The following is a 16,642-nucleotide window of genomic DNA, read 5'->3' on the forward strand; positions in this document are numbered from 1 at the left end:
CATCCATCCATCTATCCATCTATCCATCCATCCATCCATCCATCCATCCAGCCATCCATCCATCCATCCATCCATCCATCCATCTATCCATCCATCCAACCATAAAACCATCCATCCATCCATCCATCCATCCAACCATCCATCCATCCATCCATCCATCCATCCATAAAACCATCCATCCATCATCCATCCATCCATCCATCAAACCATCAATCCGTCTATCCATCCATCCATCCATAAAACCATCCATCCAACCATAAAACCATCCATCCATCCATCCATCCAACCATAAAACCATCCATCCATCCATCTATCCATCCATCCAACCATAAAACCATCCATCCATCCATCCATCCATCCAACCATCCAACCATCCATCCATCATCCATCCATCCGGTCGATGAACTCAGGGATTTTCCTCTGCTCTAAAATTCTTCACTTCTTGTGGAAATGCTTCTGTTGTTGCTATGGAGATGAGAAACATCTTTTAAATCTTATCCTGAGTCTTTAATCTGAATTCTAACGACCTGCATCATATACCAGAGAAAAACAACCTGCAGAACATTTTGACTCGTTTGTACCAACAACAAAACCACTTCCTGTTTCACCTGGCTACTACTAACCCACCAGTCGCTTAAAAGCCACTTCAGCAGGTATTTATGTAACAATTGCTAAAGTCACCGTGATAAATTTACACAACAAACTTTTCCAGTCTGGACTACAGTTTGCAGACTGAAAGTCGGTTAATGAAGCGCTTCCTGTGAACTTTAAATCATTATCAAAGGTCACAGAAATAATCTATTTGGTTATTTTGGCTTCGTGTTAATGCCAAAGTCACAGGCTGTGCAGAAAATGATAAAACGTGGAACAAAGTAACGTCAATAACTGTTAGAGCTTTAAAAATCAGGAACAATTACTCAGCATTGTGAGCAGGAAGGCAGCCTGACATCTTTGATGTTTTTAAAGGAAATCTGTGAAAAATGCGAGAAAATAAAATCCAGCAAAAACCTCAGAAACTGAATGAAAACTTGATTTTAAACCATCAACAGGCAAAAATCTCTAGATGAATCGACGGCATTGAACATTGATGGAAAACCACCAGGTGGAGTTTCAAACCGCTCCATCGCCTCTCCTGCTGTTTTTACATCACCAGAAGTGAAAGCAGCGACTCTGCCTGGCTCTGCGCTGCGGTCGGCCGCGCTTCCTTTACAGCGTCTGAAGAGGAAGTCACCAGGCAGCATCAAACTTCACCTTTTAAAGTCTGCAAAGTCTCCTGTAGAACACGTGTCATTCATGCATCTTCAAAACCAGCTGAAAAACGGTCCAACCAATCAGCAACAGAATAAGGCTGTGTGTGTTGCTGATTTTGGAGATTATGGATGGAGTTTCTCAGGTCAAAATGGCGCAGTTGACCAACACATCCAATCAATCATGACTGAATCAACTGTTAGATGCAAAAAACTCTTCCTCTGTTGAATCTGGCTTGGAGGAGATTCTGGTCCAAAACACAACGGTGTCTGGACTCAACATTGGCTCTTTTTTGAAATAACACAGTTCTGTAGCGGTTAGCAGCAGTGAATCAGTATCTCAAAATCCAGGTCTTGAGCTAGAAAACAACAGAATGCCTTCATTTTCGGGTTGAAAACAAAGGCCTGCCACCCAAACTGGAGAAGTTTACGTATCTCAGCTCCAGCTCCAGGAAACTGGAGCAGGAGGTCGATAGATGGATCGGTGTGGCGTTTGATCCCGTTTATCGTGGAGAAGAGAGATTTGAACAGAAAGGCAAAGCTCCTGATTTACTGACTGATCTGCGTTTCTCCTTCACTTAAGTGCATGTGCTTTGGGTTGGGACCAAAAGAATGAGATTTCACAAGGATTCATTCACACCGGTCCTGTTTAATCTGATTTAATCAAACTGCGGTTGGCTTGTCTAGAAAGGTTCGCTTTGGGAGGTGAATGTGTAATGAACCTCGGTCTGAGTTTGGTTGAAGTGAACTCTGGTTCGGTTCGAATGCTTTGTTTCTTTTAGAAAGGTGTTTGTATTTGCAATATTTTAAAAATGTGTAACTAAATAAAGCTAAATGAACCGTCTCTACATCTGAATAAGCTCGCACAGTATCTGTGTTTACATTCATATGAATGCAAATATGGGGTTAAAGAAATATGCAGGCATGCACTCGCTCAGTGGCTTTGACATAAACAACACCCACTACTGTTCTGTCGCTTCTTTCTCCTGACAGAGTGCGTTCAGAGGAACAAGAGCTGAAATTATACACCCTCTGCACAATGTGCTGCTCCTCTCTTTGTCTGCTTAGAAACTCAGGCTTGTTTTCATTTCACAGAACACCTTTTATGTGTGTTCGTGATGCAAAGATGACAAGAAACAAGTGGATAAAGGTTTCTGTTTCATCTGTTGGAGTAAACGGAGTAAATTTTCAGCAGAGTATTTAGGTCAGTCTGCAACTCGTTTCATGGCTTCCATAATTTATCTGTTGTTTTTGTGTCTTTTCTGCAGCTCCTGCATGCCTTTAACAAAATGCATAAGCTCTGACTAACAGGAGAGTTATGAGAAGCACTCTGCTGCAAACTCTCACAATTATTATTAGAGCACAGCAATGACGAAACTATAACACGAGAACATGTCTAAACTCGATCAGAATGACTTCCTTATTTCTGTACTTATTTGTGAAGTTAACCCTCCATCCACCACGCTCAGATCAGGACATTAAAGCTCAACAGCACCTCATTTGTCTCATGTAAACCTCAAAAGGTGCCTTTTCTTAAACGGAGAGAACATAATTCCATTAGAAAATTGGGCATTTTTAATTTTGCACCACTCTCAGCAAGTAGTGGCACCCTAATACTAGCACAACTAATATTTATTTTAAATAATGTGTTCATAAAAATTCGGCACACAATCTGTTCACTTAGCAACAAAATTAGTCTTAAATAAATGCACTACTTTTTAAGCTATAATGGAAAAACACGATGCGATGATCTGAAGTTGGCATCTGATTCCGCACCTGAGTGAAATTCTGTATCTGATCCTGATTTAAAGGGCAATCCTAATAAACCCTTGAAAATCTGAACTACTTGAAATAGTCAAATAATAACTGAATTATTCAACATTTGTTTACCATTATCAAGCCTTTATTATACTGCAGTATGTGCAGTATTATTGCTATCCTTCTAGAAAATTAACTTGCTTGAGTCAAACTAGATACATAAAAAATTATTATATTCACATTGAAAACTGTTATTTTGAGACAATTTACAAGTCACCAAATTCACATAAAGATATTTTCAGCCTAGAATAATTCAATGTATGACCAGTCTCAACACTAATTTCCAAGCATCACTCTGCTAAATCTGGTCTAAACAGCTATAATACCAGAAAAATGTTTAATTTTGAACGTCCACAACATAATAATAGTTTTATTTCGATTTATAGAATATGAATTCAGTTTACAATAATAAAGTTCATATTTGATCTTTGAACTACAGCTGATTATTTAAAAACTGTGAAATAGCCCTTTATTCAATCGGAAGCACCAAATCACAAACGAACTTCAGCACCGTGCTCGCTAAAAAGTTGAGATGTTTCCCCCCCAAATGAGATTAAAAGAAAGCATTTTGATCTAAATCTGTGCTGCAGAATAAAAATAAAGCCTCTTTGATAGAAAATTTGGTCAGTAACTAGCTTAGATCCGGTTAGTTTGTTTTGGTCAAAAAGACAATGAAACTCGGCTCATGGCTGAGAGAGCAAGCACAACATCTCCATTAAGTCCGGAGGAAAACAACAGCTGCGGTGATGCACCCCATTCTGAAACAAAAAGAAAATCAAAACAAACCTGTTTCAGTGTTTTCTGGCCGCCATTTAATCCTAACTGTCAACGATCAGCTCGGAGTCGCCGATGCGCCGCTCCACATATGCCGAAGTTTAGCCCAAGTCCAAAAATGACACTTCCGAGGCTTTCAGAGAGTCAACCAATCAGAAACTAGATCCTTCAAAGTGACCGAAATTCCAGCCAATTAAATTACGAGATGATGAATTCTGCCCGCCTTAAAGAAACGGTCCCTGTGAGTAAACTGGAGCTGATGAAATAAGTTGATAAAAGGCCAAATTTATTTTCGATAAGGTTTTTAAATTAATATTAATATTTTTTTTAGGTTGTTTAGTTATATATACACAAAAGGTAGTTTGAAAAGTGTTTTAGTCTCATATTTAGGCGGGATAAACTGGTTGCAGTTATCTTAGGTTTTGACTTTATAACGGCTATTATTAGGTCATAGCAACAGCGTACCACATGTAAAAACCTCATTAGTTTAGTTAAATTTTATAAAGTATCTTGTAAAATTGCAGTAAAAATACAAACATGTAAAAGTAAACGATATAGTAATATATTGTTTTTAAAATTTGTGTGATTTACAAACCAACCAATTAATTATGTTTGTAAAATGTATGTTTGCTTTGAAGCAATGAGGAGGAAATAGGTTAAACTTGGGCAGTACGAAATAAACTTCCTGAAAGCACAGCTGGGATTTAGTAGTAGCCAGCGCCCTCTAGCGGTTCACGGTGAATGTAATTTATCTTTAAATTCCCTCTATCAATCAAAACAAATAAAAAAGTATCTTTCAAACATTTCTTCGAATAAAAATCTGAAGTGTGAGATGTGCATTTCTATTCCTTCAGCCCCACTAATTCCAACAAGTGTTGTGATTAATTTATTACTGAAATAATAATCAACTAATTTAGTAATTATTTAATCTTTAATGAGAATATACAGACTGTGAAACATAGCATTTGATGAAAAAACAACAAGCCAAGAGTGTAGAAAAGTATGTGTATTTTGCACTTAAGATGAAAAATAAAAATCTTTTGTCTGTAAATATGTACATAGAACTTTTTTTAAAATTAGTTAAATAATTTGCTTATTTGCATGTTTATGTATTTCTAATATTGTACAAAATAAGCTTAAGTTTTTAAATGAAAATTCTGATGAATGTGCCAATTTTAATTCGATTAATCGTCAGAATGCTCGATTATTGAAACAATTGTTTGCGGCAGCCTTAATTTTCTTTCTTTCTTTTTTTTTTTTTTTACATAATTTGAAGACTGTTGTGCCTCTGATTTGACCACCTTTAGGCTCTCAAAGCTGCGCAAACTGATCCCGGTGACGCAGTTAGGCGCTTCCCTGAATGGACCGGGACAATCCCTCAGATTACAGCTTGACCCACAGGATTTGTGCACCTGACTCGACCGGAAACAGTCAGAGATGAACCAACGCTGATGTAGATTTATTTTATCTTCCTGGATACAGTTAGGAAATAAGATTTTAGTCACTTTTAGGGGTTTAATTGATGCAGGTAAGACTGTAATATCTCCATGTGAGGCTTTCATAGCGGATTTTACGCAGATATTCCGGCTGAATTACGCAGAGGATGTGCTGTTAACAGAAATCTGAGTTTACCACCAGCTTATAATGAATGATATTCCTGCTTCCGGTGGAAACTTCGGCTATAATCCTCGCAGATTTCCGCGCACAGATGGATTGCGTCCTGACCGTCAACCGGGGACGCCACGGTATGTAAACTGGATGAACTCCGCTGCTATGTTTGCGCCTTTTTTACTGAACTGAATCTGGCAAGAGAGCGCCAAAATGAGGAAAGTTGTTCTGAAAGAAGCCGCAAAGCGCTTCCCCTGGCTGGCGAACGTCACCCTGTACGGCTGCCTGTTCGCCGGCGGGGATTTGGCGCATCAGCTGATTGCGCACAGAGAGCGCATCGACTGGAAACACACCCGCAACGTGGCCATCGTGGCCATCACCTTCCAGGGAAACTTTAACTACTTCTGGCTGCGAGCTCTGGAGAAACGCTTCCCCGGAAAATCCGCAGGGATGGTTTTCCGCAAACTGCTGCTGGACCAAAGCTTTGCGTCACCTTTGGCCACCAGCGTCTTCTACACAGGTGAGGAACAGGCGCATCTGAATCAGTCAAGCATGAGGAAAAATATTATTTATTATGGTAATTTAATTAAAATAAATAGGAAAGTATGTTTTACATACAGCAAATTGCGTCCAAACTGAGATATTTTGGATATATTTGTTAAAAAAAAGATATATCCAGTAATATAAAAAATAATGTCTTAAAAACACAACTTTGATAACGCAAGGAAATTAACCCACAGAAGAAATTGGGTTAGTTGGAAAGTCAAGTGGAAGGAAAACATCAGGGAGAGATTAAAAAATTAAACTTGTGTGTTTTGTGTATATTAATACCACACAGATGGAAACATTTCAACTGTTTTTGTTGTTGTTGTTGTTGTTGATGATGATGATGATGATGATGATGATGATGATGATGATGATTATGGAAAGTAACTGACAGGAAATCACAAATCCTCTTCTCCAGAAAAGATGTATTACATAAGACCATTACTAATAATAAACATGTTTTTAAAACATAAATGTGAGGTAATGCAAGGAGGTTAACCCACAGAATAAGTTGGATTGGAAGGTTAAGTGGAAGGAAGAAATCACAGATAGAATGGATTTATGTTTCAAGAGTACAGTTTATTTCTGTAATTCAGTCTTACAAACTGAAACTCATGTTAAATTTATTAACACTGACAGAGACACATTTCAACAGTTTTGTGTGTGTGTGTGTGTGTGTGTGTGTGTGTGTGTGTATGTGTTTGTAAATTTTTGATGATTATGGACAGAAAATCCCAAAGCCACTTTTCCAGAAAAGTTGTATAACATAACTTTTTATGTGACCTTAACATTTATGTTTTACCTAACATTTAAAACACATATGTTAGAAAACCCAAGGAGGTTAATCCACAGAAGTGCTGAATCAAATGACATAATGAAAAGTTAAGTGGAAGGAAGAAATCAAGGACAGATTATGTTTTTAAGTACAGTTTATTTCTGTAATTTAATTTTTAAAAATGAAATTAAAATATGTGTTAAATATATTAATAACATACAGAGAGACACATAACAGCATCGGTCTGGTTCTGGTTCTCCTCAGCCCAGATGATCCTGGACCCATCTGCGTGTGCAGTCAACATCTTCTAATGCTCCCTTAACATCTTGAATATATTTTGCTTCACAATCCTCTTTCAAAGCTGGAGCTACATTGCTTAAGCACCTTTTTCTACTACACAGTTTTTCCTTCCACTAAACCTCCCATTGATTTACTTGAGGCCAGTTTCTCTCCCCTCATCAAATTTTTGGTTTTTGAAGATTTCATTTTTTGAAATATGGATTTTCTTGAAAAAAAATAAAATGAAAAAATAACAAGGACATTTCTGAGTTTCAAAAGTCATAAATTTGCTGGGAAAAAATGCTAAAAAATGTTTTAGATAAATCTCATAAATTTTCTGCAAAGAAACAAAAGCAAACACAAAAAACTAGGAACTATTTTGTTTAAAATTGTTGTCAAATTTCCAAAAATCAAAATGTTATTTTAGCAAATTGTCAACAGCTAAAAAAATTGAAGCTCAGAAATCGCAAAGTTTATTTTTCTTCTAATTTCTGATTATGTATTTATCTTTGCAAATTTTCCACTTCTGTAGCTCAGATTTTTTAAATTCCTGAGATCAATCTAAAAATGTCTGAGTTTTTTGGCAGAACTTACTTTGCTTTTCTACCTACAGCAGTGGAGCCCAAAGTGGGTCCCTGAGGCCCGGCATCCTGCATGTTTTAGTTCTCTCCCTGGTTTAACACACCTGGATCAAATCATGGCTCGTTAGAAGAACATGGACCTGCTGAGGAGGTTGCTGCTTCCACCAGGGAGAGAACTAAAACCTGCAGGCCACAGGGACCCACTTTGGGCACCACTGACCTATAATGACCCTAACACACACCATGCTATCTGGTACGCAGGAGAAAATGTATTCTTTATTTTTTTATCCCTTTAGGCTCTGTAGGTCTGGAGTCTGACATGAAAAAGCTGTACATTTTATTTGTAATATCGGCTGTAATCTGAATCTTTCTTCTGTCCTGCAGGTGTGAGCTTCCTGGAAGGAAAGGAAGACATCCTGGAAGACTGGAGGGAGAAATTCTTTAACACCTGGAGGGTAAAATATGAGAAAGTCACCTTCCTCTTCCTCCTCTCTTCCTCACATGGTCACATCGCTAGCAGCCGGCAGCCAGATTAACCTACATCGCCCGTGTGCTGCTAATGATGCGCAGTGTGCAGGGCAAACCAGGCAGCGGATAATAATGTCAGTGGAGGAGAGATCCTGGCGCAGATTAGCGACCCGTTAGCATGCAGTTACATAATCCAGGACAGCAGCACTTCATTTAGCTGCTGGTCATGTAAAAATCTGTAAAAACAAAAACTCATCTGATCAGAAAGCCAGAAGTTTACAAATGTCCGCAGGATTTTCTAGCATTGTTTTTAAACTGCATGGATTGGGTCAAATGTTTTGGCTTCTTCCTCTCTGATTGGCCTTTTAGCTTTTTATCTGGGGTGTATGTAAACTTCTGACTTTAGTCAAGTCAAATTAAAACTTATTTAGCACATTTACAGAAACCTCAGATGACAGCAAACTTCACAACATCGCAGGCATATAAATGATTAAACAAGGAATAAAATTAAGTTTGATTTGAAAAATGAGATGAATACAAACAATAATAATACAAATACATGCCAACACATATTTGATTTCAGCTGCAGCAAACTCCCAAAAACTGGAATTAATTCTCTAATTTTCCCTTTTTCTTTACTTAAAATTAATTTACATAGAAATAAAAAATAAATCAGCAATTTTATATTTTTTCTATAATATGGCTGAACCTTTACTCTCGTGTTTTTATTAAGTAAAAAATACACTGCTCAAAAAAATAAAGGGAACATTTCACTTTAATTTTGTGTGTGGCTCCAAATCCAGGCCTCCATTGGTTAATAAATTTGATTTCCATTGATGATTTTTGTGTGATTTTGTTGTCAGCACATTCAACTTTGTACAGAACAAAGTATTCAATGAGAATATTTCATTCATTCAGATCTAGGATGTGTTATTTGAGTGTTCCCTTTATTTTTTTGAGCAGTGTATTTGACCAGAGATTGTATCAACTGAGATTATTGCAAGATTTTAATTTATAAGAATTTTTACAATTTTTTCCAGACTGGACTCATGTACTGGCCCTTTATGCAGGTAACTATTAACATACTACATTTTATTTTGTTTTATTAATTCATAAGCAGTTGCATAAGAAAACTGAAATGGTTTAGGTTTATTTATATGTATTTAGTAGTTTAAATTTTATATAAAAAACTGTCTGTTGCTAAAAATGTGTTATTTTGTAATTATGGTAGTTATTTGTATTCGTCTTTAAAATAAGAGAATTTGCTAATTTTATATTTTTTACATCTGATTACAACCTTTTAGATGTTATGATCAGCTACTCTGTACTTGAGTAGCTGTTTATTTTACCAAATAATTATTTTTTTGCAAACTTTTACTTGAGTGTACTATAATAAAGTAGTACTACTCTTACTGTAGTACTGGATACTTTACCCACTTCTACTGACCAACAGTAATGATCCAGAGTATTTTATATGTACTTTTTACAGCTTTCACTTCTTGAGTTTGCTTTAAAAACAGATATCAGTCAAATATTGAATTTAATTATGGTTATTGTGTTAAGGTTAATACAATAAAATCCTTGTTTTTATTAGCTGAACCTAAAAAATATGTTTAGATAATAAAGCTGAAAATTAACCATTTTAAACCTTTATTACGCAAGTCAGATGTTCTGATGAGTTTCTTGAGGTTTTTTTTTATACCAAATTTACTTTTACTTAAGTATTAATGTTTTAAAGTAGTGCTACTATTATTTTAATACAGTTTTTGGGAACTTTACTCATTTCTACTAATCGACAATCACAATGCAGTTGAACTCCGTCAGATATTGAAAAATCTTTAATTGAAGGTCAACTCAGCACAATCTTAGATTTTTATTAGCTCAATAGTATTAAACCTAAAAGTTGATAATTTTAGACTTCATTAACGCTTTTCTCTTTAAATGGCGTCTCCAGTTTCTGAACTTTGTCCTGATGCCGCTGCACATGCGGACCGCCTTCATGGGCTGCTGCGCCTTCCTCTGGGCCTCCTTCCTGTGTTTCTCCCGGCAGGACGGCGACGGCACCGCCACCGTGGCCCTGGCCTTCATCATGGACCCCCGGAAAACTCTAGAGGAGATGCGTGAGGCTCGGCTGGCCCGGAAGAGGCATAAAATTCAGAGGGAAAACTGAATTTTTCCGTCTATATCCGTCTCAAATGCACACATGCAGCAACAAATCAGACAGGAAGTGTCTGATAAGACTTCAGCTTTATTAAACTCCATGAAGTTATTGAAGAACCCATTTCTTCACAGAGCCACTGGAATGTCAAGAAATAACTGTTTATTGAGTAAAATTGGTGTCAGGCAGCTAAAAAAAAACAAAGGCAAATGGCAGAATTATGATAAGGCAGCCAGAAAAATCCATAAGTAGATTCGATTTAGACCAAATGAGGGAAAATGTCCAAACACTTTGATCCAGAAATTAGGTTTTAGTCTAATAATTGGAGTTTACTGCTAGAGAACCAAAATGACAAATTGGGCGCAATTAAAAACTCTAAGGCTTAATAGTTTCTGTTTTTCACCAGCTGTGCCTTTACCCGGTGATGTGACTGCCATAATCTGCAGTAATCCATCAAACATGTGATTAAATTCTAGTTTGTGTCATGGATCACAAACTTAATGCTTGAAAATCCGTTTTTTATCTGGAAAGTATGAAGCTTAGAAAATGTAAGCAGAAATCAAAAAATACTCATGAATTCAAAGTAGGATTGGGAGATTATTTGTTAATAATCAATGAATAAAGCAGATTACAGGCCATGAAGGATAAATGTGGATTTGAAAAAATTTTAAATATCTAACCAACCGCAGATTTTTAGGTGTGTAAAAATCTTATTTTCTGTGATTTGCTGATAAACTTAAAATATAAAACAGCCACATTCACTTAAAATAAAACAAATATATACTAATTAAGTTAGGTTTATGAGTAAATCAGCATGAGTTTTACTCATGCTTCAAAAACAGAAATATATAGTCAAATTCAGTAGGGTCTTTGTATAAAGTCACTTGGATGCATTCAATCTGTTATAACCTGTTCAGTGTTATAAAACAAAGCAATCACTTTATAATGCCAGAAAGTAAAAAAGTAGTCATAATACCAAATGAGACCCAGTATCCTTTATTTACATCCTATTCCTCTTTATTTTGACTTTTAGCCCATTAAACTCCCTTTAAGTCTAACTACTTATTTAACCACAAAACTGTGGCTTTTCACCCATATTTCTGGTCAAAACTGAACACTTTGTGAACTAACTGTCCAATTTGAAGTAAAAAACAAAACAAAAAAACAGCAATAATGTAATTCACCATTATTTGCAATGTAAACTACAAATGTATCAGCTACAAACACTGAGTTCCCCCGTTTCTGTAGAAATCTGAAGCTACTCTACCTTATTACTTGAACCGTCTGACTGGTTGCCATCAGCCCATATACCTTATTGTGTTCTTACCTGAGCCAGACTCAAAGACTGTTTTTTTGTTGCTGAATTTTAGCAGAAAGGAAAACATACGGGTAAAATTGGACGGGTATTTATTTATTTTATTAGTCTCATTATCTCCTTTTCAAGGGAAACTGTAACCTGTAACCAATAAACCGGTCCAACAGCTTCCTGCTCCGGGCATTATGTCGCGATGAGATTTGATGAAATTGTGTCTACGCTAAGCCACCTGAAAGTAGATTGTCATGCTGTCAAGATGGCGGAATTGATCCTAAAACAAGTTAAAACTGTCAACGTCAACAAGCGGCTAGCTTTCCAGGACAGATCGTCTTCTTCGTCGGCTGTTCTTGTTGCATTTCAATCTGGGGATTTAAGGGCACTGAGTGAACGTCTCAGTTATGCAATCACCATGGTTACTAGTCTCTTCAGAAAAGGGGAGGAGCTTCCTTGTATTTCAACATGGAATTTCTACAGTTGCCATGGTTACGCTTACCATGGTTACTTTTTTTTTTTTTTTTTGAATTTATTTACTGTCAATGCAGCAAAATTTTAAAAATAGCAACTCTCAAAACTGAAAAAATAAAACATTGTAATCTTTCTCATTCCAGTACAATATATATATATATATATTTAAATAAAAATAAATATGTATATAGTAGAAACACACAAACATCTGGGATGTTTTTAAAAAAAAGTACAACTTAAATAATACACAGTAAGTGTATTATAGTAATAGATACTAGTTTGTTTGTTTTTTAGAAAGGGGGAGGGAAAATCCAAAATCAATCAGAATTCCTGTATTGTAATTTTGCAAGAGAGCAGAGGAAAGAGAGAATGAGGAAATTCAACAGGTTTGGAAAACCCTTGCCATCCTCTTCATGAGACTATCTTGGGAAAACAAAGTATCTTCAGTCAGAGGCTTCTTCAAATTCACTTACAGACTGCTACAAGAGGTCTTTCCTGCCAACGGCCTTGTTACTCCTCTCGAGTTAAATCAAACCTTAACGCAGTTTTTGGTTTTCAACACCCATTTATTGTGGACGCATCTCTCAAAGTCCCCCCAAACCTAAATCAGTTAACCTAAATCAGTTCACAATAAATGGCGTATTTACATAAATAAAAGATACAAATAAACAAAACTTTACCTCATTAGCCTCATTGACTCCAGAAGAATAAAGCTTAATTTCTTACAGCTTCTTCAGCTTGAATGCCCCATGTGGCTCTAAGTGCGCCAGCCAATGCTTCCCTGGGCAACACATGGTCCGCGGAAAAAAACAAAAGTTCCCCCTCCACATTTGAATGTACACTTAACATAAATTCAATAAAATTACCTCACAGTTAAACTTAATGTTTCACATTAAATAAAATCTAACTACTGCCACTTTAAAGTAAACAACAACAAACAATAAAAAATAAACCAGATGCAGTTGTCTTGACAGCAGCTACACTACTAAATGCTGAGCCAAGCAAACCAAATGTTAGCATTGAGGTCACTTGCAAAACATATAAATGTAGTAGCTTATTAACCTACAGAACAATGTCTTTAAAAGAAATCCCTTTGGTATCAGTGAAGGTCAAGGACTCATGGCTGTAATCCACTGTAGGAGCTGACTCAATGCGAAAAACATGCAGCCCAGATATGAGGCAGGGACAGACAGGACTGGTGGACTGGCGTTTGTGAGTGGTGATGCCTCATGTGGATTAACTGGGATCAGATACGCCCGTCTAATCCCACAGGAAAAGACACAGCTGACCCAAATTCACCTCTGACCCCACCAACAGGAAGTGAACATCTCCATCACAATCAAGGATACTGTTTTTTAAAGCCAGACTTGGAAACATTAGTCTCAATTTATTGTGGATATACAATGCAAACCGACTGAAAACATGAGCACTGTTTTAAAATGTTTTAAAATAAATGATTGATTTAATGAATGAGTATTTTTGAGTATCCTACTTAAGCACTATTCAAGTCTGACATAATTTCATTTTAGTTATTTGGAACTAAGCTTCTTTCCTTTGGGTTTCATGTAATTTTGAATATGTATTCTTTTGATTTCTAGAAAAACAGCAAACATTTTTCCAAGTATTGTTTATACGTTTTCCAACTACACGTGAAAGCAGCACCACCGTGTGGCAAGCCGTCGAAATTTCTAACTCTGTGACCCCTGTAGCCCGCCCATAGCTCTGAGCGTCCAATAGCGACAAAGAACAAGAACGTCACCTAATTGGTGATTGGCCAGTTGACGTGAACAATATGAATGGCAACTTTTATTGTTTGACGCCTTCCCGAAGCGGCGAGTAACTTTCTGACTTCCAACTCAAGGTAAGTCTGTTTAAATTTGTCTAAATCCATCGATTTGTGCGAAAGTTTTACCGAACTCCTGGTTTATAGCGAAAATGACTTTTCTATGAGGTTTGGGCTGAAGTTTTAGTTTGATAATGTAGAGTTTAAGAGGCAAACGGGTCAATGTTGGTCTCAGCTGGGATTTAAACGGTTAAACTCCGTTAGCCGAATCAGCTAGCGGTAACTTTAGTTTTACTCCTTCAACTTTTCTGTTATGCTTTCCATAGTTTTATAGATAATACTCGGGCTTTAAACGCATTTCGAAGAGTTGAGGTTAGTTACCATAAACAACAGGCTGGGTGTGAAGTTATGTTTAGCTCGGTCTTCTGTTAGTTCCGTTTTTTAGACCCTCGCGTCAGTCTTTGTATCGGAACTCTATTTGTTTGATTCAAATGTAAATAAGTAATAAATGTTCCACAATGAAAGAAAGTTTGGTTGTCAAAACATTCCAGGTTTGTTTTGGGCGTTTTCTTAACCCGTAAATGAAAAGCCACGTATGAATAGTTAATGAAATGGTCTTTTGCTGATAGTACCAGGCAAAAATGAGACATATTTACTAAAACTGATCTATTTTCGGTTACAGACAGACACAAGCCTTCACTAGTTTGCTACTAATACAAAAAATATTACATTATCAGTTATGTATTTAATTTACATTTAGTATGTAAAGATGGGAAAACACGGACAATTCTATAATAACGATTATAGAAAATGAAGCTAAATGCCTTTTACTGTTTAAAATATTCAAACAAAAGATGAAATTGTTTACAAAATAACCATTTGATTTGTTTTTTTTTTCAAACCTGTATAATACTACCTTGTCACATTTTAACGTTTACACATCTAATTTATTCAAAATTTAGTATTTGAAAGTATACATTGGAGTGTTTCTACTCCATTACACAAATTAATATTGATTTCAAAAGAATGTTTATTTTATTTTTCTTTTTTGGCAAATTAACTAAAAAAACATATTTTGTGTTACGGTTCTGTATAAAACCATCACTCTACACTTTGATATTTACTTAAAATGTATGTATTTTTAGTTATGTTTCTCAAACATGTCCACATTTAATTAAATAAATGTTTTGTAAGATGCTTAGTCGGGTTTAAAAAAGAGTTCATTCTGCAGATTTTTCATTTAAAAGATGCTAATTAGAAAATAATTAAATTCCTTTTTAAAATAAGAATATGAACATTTTATTGTCTAAAATGCAATACTTCTATCATCAGCATGCCGAAACTTCAGCTCTCTCTTTTTTAAATTTATTTTTTCTATTTTTTCAGAGTTTAAACTAGGTGAAGCTAAAACTGCCACTTGAGCAGCTCTGGGTAGAACATATTTACAAACATTTTTATTTTAAATTCAAAATGTATATATTTTTCTGGCCTATTTGGCCTATTTAGTGCTCTGTATGTCCTTTCAGCAAATTACCTTTTTTTCTGAGTCTGTATACTGTAGTTAACCATTAATCAATTACTAAATCGACAATTATTTAAATAATCGATTAATCATAATCTCATAATTTCAGCCCTGTAAGAACATTTGCTTTTCTTAACATTTTCTACATATGAACCACACTAATCAAAGATTTCAACAATTGCAACAATAAAACATTTAAAGAAATTCAAATGTACACTAATTGGGTAACTTCTGAAGGCAGTTGGTTACATTAAATGTTATTTGTCTGTTCCAGGATACAGAAACCATAAATGGTTGACCAACAGTGAGGCACGTATTTCTGTCTCTGTTTCTGTTTCTGCGTGTCGGTGCAGGAACGAAGCGCCCGCTGTGAGCCGTGACCGCGCTGGAGATGGGGGACCAGGAAGCGCCTCAGTTTGGATCCGTGGAGGAAGAGCTGGAGCACTGGAAGGAGGAGGCGGCCCGGCACCAGCAGATGTTCGTTCCCTCTTTATCTTTTACTCCAACCTGTTCCTTATCTAATCTGGAAGCATCGTAATCTATGAAACAGTGAAGACACGACTTTATCTTGTCTTTGAATCCGGAATGTCCAAACTTTTTGTAACGCGGGCCATAACTGTCAAGTTGCAACTACAACGGAGGACATTAAAGTTTTAGTATTTTTCTTTATAATTGTAATCACAAAAACTATGTTGCTTTTTTTAATCTGCTCATTAAGTAATAAACTATTATTATATTTTGATGAAATAAGCAAAGCAATCAGATTTCTGTAGACAATTATTGTGTAGTTGAAACAAAAGAGTCTTGTAGGTTTGCTATATTTAAAAGAAAACAACAGCAAACTGTGTCCCACATTTTAATATTCATCTTTTTCTAGACTAGGTTTTGTTTCTTTTCAGCAACTAGAACAGAATTTTGTTCAATTTACTTTTATTTTTTCTAATTTTATTAAATGGTCATGCCCAAGTCTGAATTTAGTAACAGCCACAGGATGTTTTTGGCACCTATTATTAATAAATGACATCAAATTGAAAGCAATTAAAAAAACACTAGCGTTCCTTTTTAAATATGAAAATAAACATTTTATTGCCTGAAATGTAAAACAGGTTTCTTTAGTGAACACTTGATCATTTGAATCAAAAGATTTTGTTTGCAGAATTTGAACCAGGTGAAGGTAAAACAGCCATTTGAGAAGTTTTGGTTCGAACAGATTTACAAAGTTCTTTTTTTTTTTTTTTTTTTTTTTATTTTAAATTCAAAATTTTTTTTTTTTTGTTCGTTTTTATTTATTTTTTTTTCTTAT

At 35.8% G+C, this 16,642-nt stretch overlaps 3 protein-coding genes across 4 annotated transcripts in view; 2 read left to right on the plus strand and 1 right to left on the minus strand.

Annotated features, from left to right (window-relative positions):
- Nucleotides 1–3,972, minus strand: part of crlf3 (cytokine receptor-like factor 3) — an 18,335-nt gene extending 14,363 nt beyond the window's left edge. Inside the window, exon 1 of the mRNA XM_015048973.1 lies at nt 3,852–3,972. The gene's annotated coding sequence lies outside the window, so the exon portion shown is untranslated. The remainder of the gene's footprint in view (nt 1–3,851) is intronic.
- Nucleotides 3,973–5,133: 1,161 nt separating this feature from the next.
- LOC106957577 (mpv17-like protein) lies at nt 5,134–11,737 on the plus strand. Of its 2 annotated transcripts, none has more exons than XM_015048968.1 (4): nt 5,134–5,967; nt 8,013–8,083; nt 9,137–9,166; nt 10,147–11,737. In XM_015048968.1, the coding sequence occupies exons 1-4, from the start codon at nt 5,661–5,663 to the stop codon at nt 10,264–10,266; spliced, it is 528 nt and encodes a 175-aa protein (XP_014904454.1). In that variant the 5' UTR covers nt 5,134–5,660; the 3' UTR covers nt 10,267–11,737. The 2 variants fall into 2 exon arrangements, with proteins under 2 accessions (XP_014904454.1, XP_014904453.1); XM_015048967.1 differs by having other exon boundaries at nt 5,139–5,967; nt 10,051–11,737.
- Nucleotides 11,738–13,799: 2,062 nt separating this feature from the next.
- LOC106957589 (nuclear distribution protein nudE homolog 1-like) overlaps nt 13,800–16,642 on the plus strand; it is a 12,358-nt gene continuing 9,515 nt past the window's right edge. The window contains exons 1-2 of the mRNA XM_015048977.1: nt 13,800–13,895; nt 15,693–15,816. Coding sequence (XP_014904463.1) covers nt 15,731–15,816 — 86 coding nt within the window. The 5' untranslated portion in view covers nt 13,800–13,895; nt 15,693–15,730. The remainder of the gene's footprint in view (nt 13,896–15,692; nt 15,817–16,642) is intronic.

This window comes from Poecilia latipinna, unplaced genomic scaffold (genome assembly GCF_001443285.1).
Source record: "Poecilia latipinna isolate Pla-1442-1.1 unplaced genomic scaffold, P_latipinna-1.0 Scaffold917, whole genome shotgun sequence".
NCBI classification, from domain to species: Eukaryota; Metazoa; Chordata; class Actinopteri; order Cyprinodontiformes; family Poeciliidae; genus Poecilia; species Poecilia latipinna.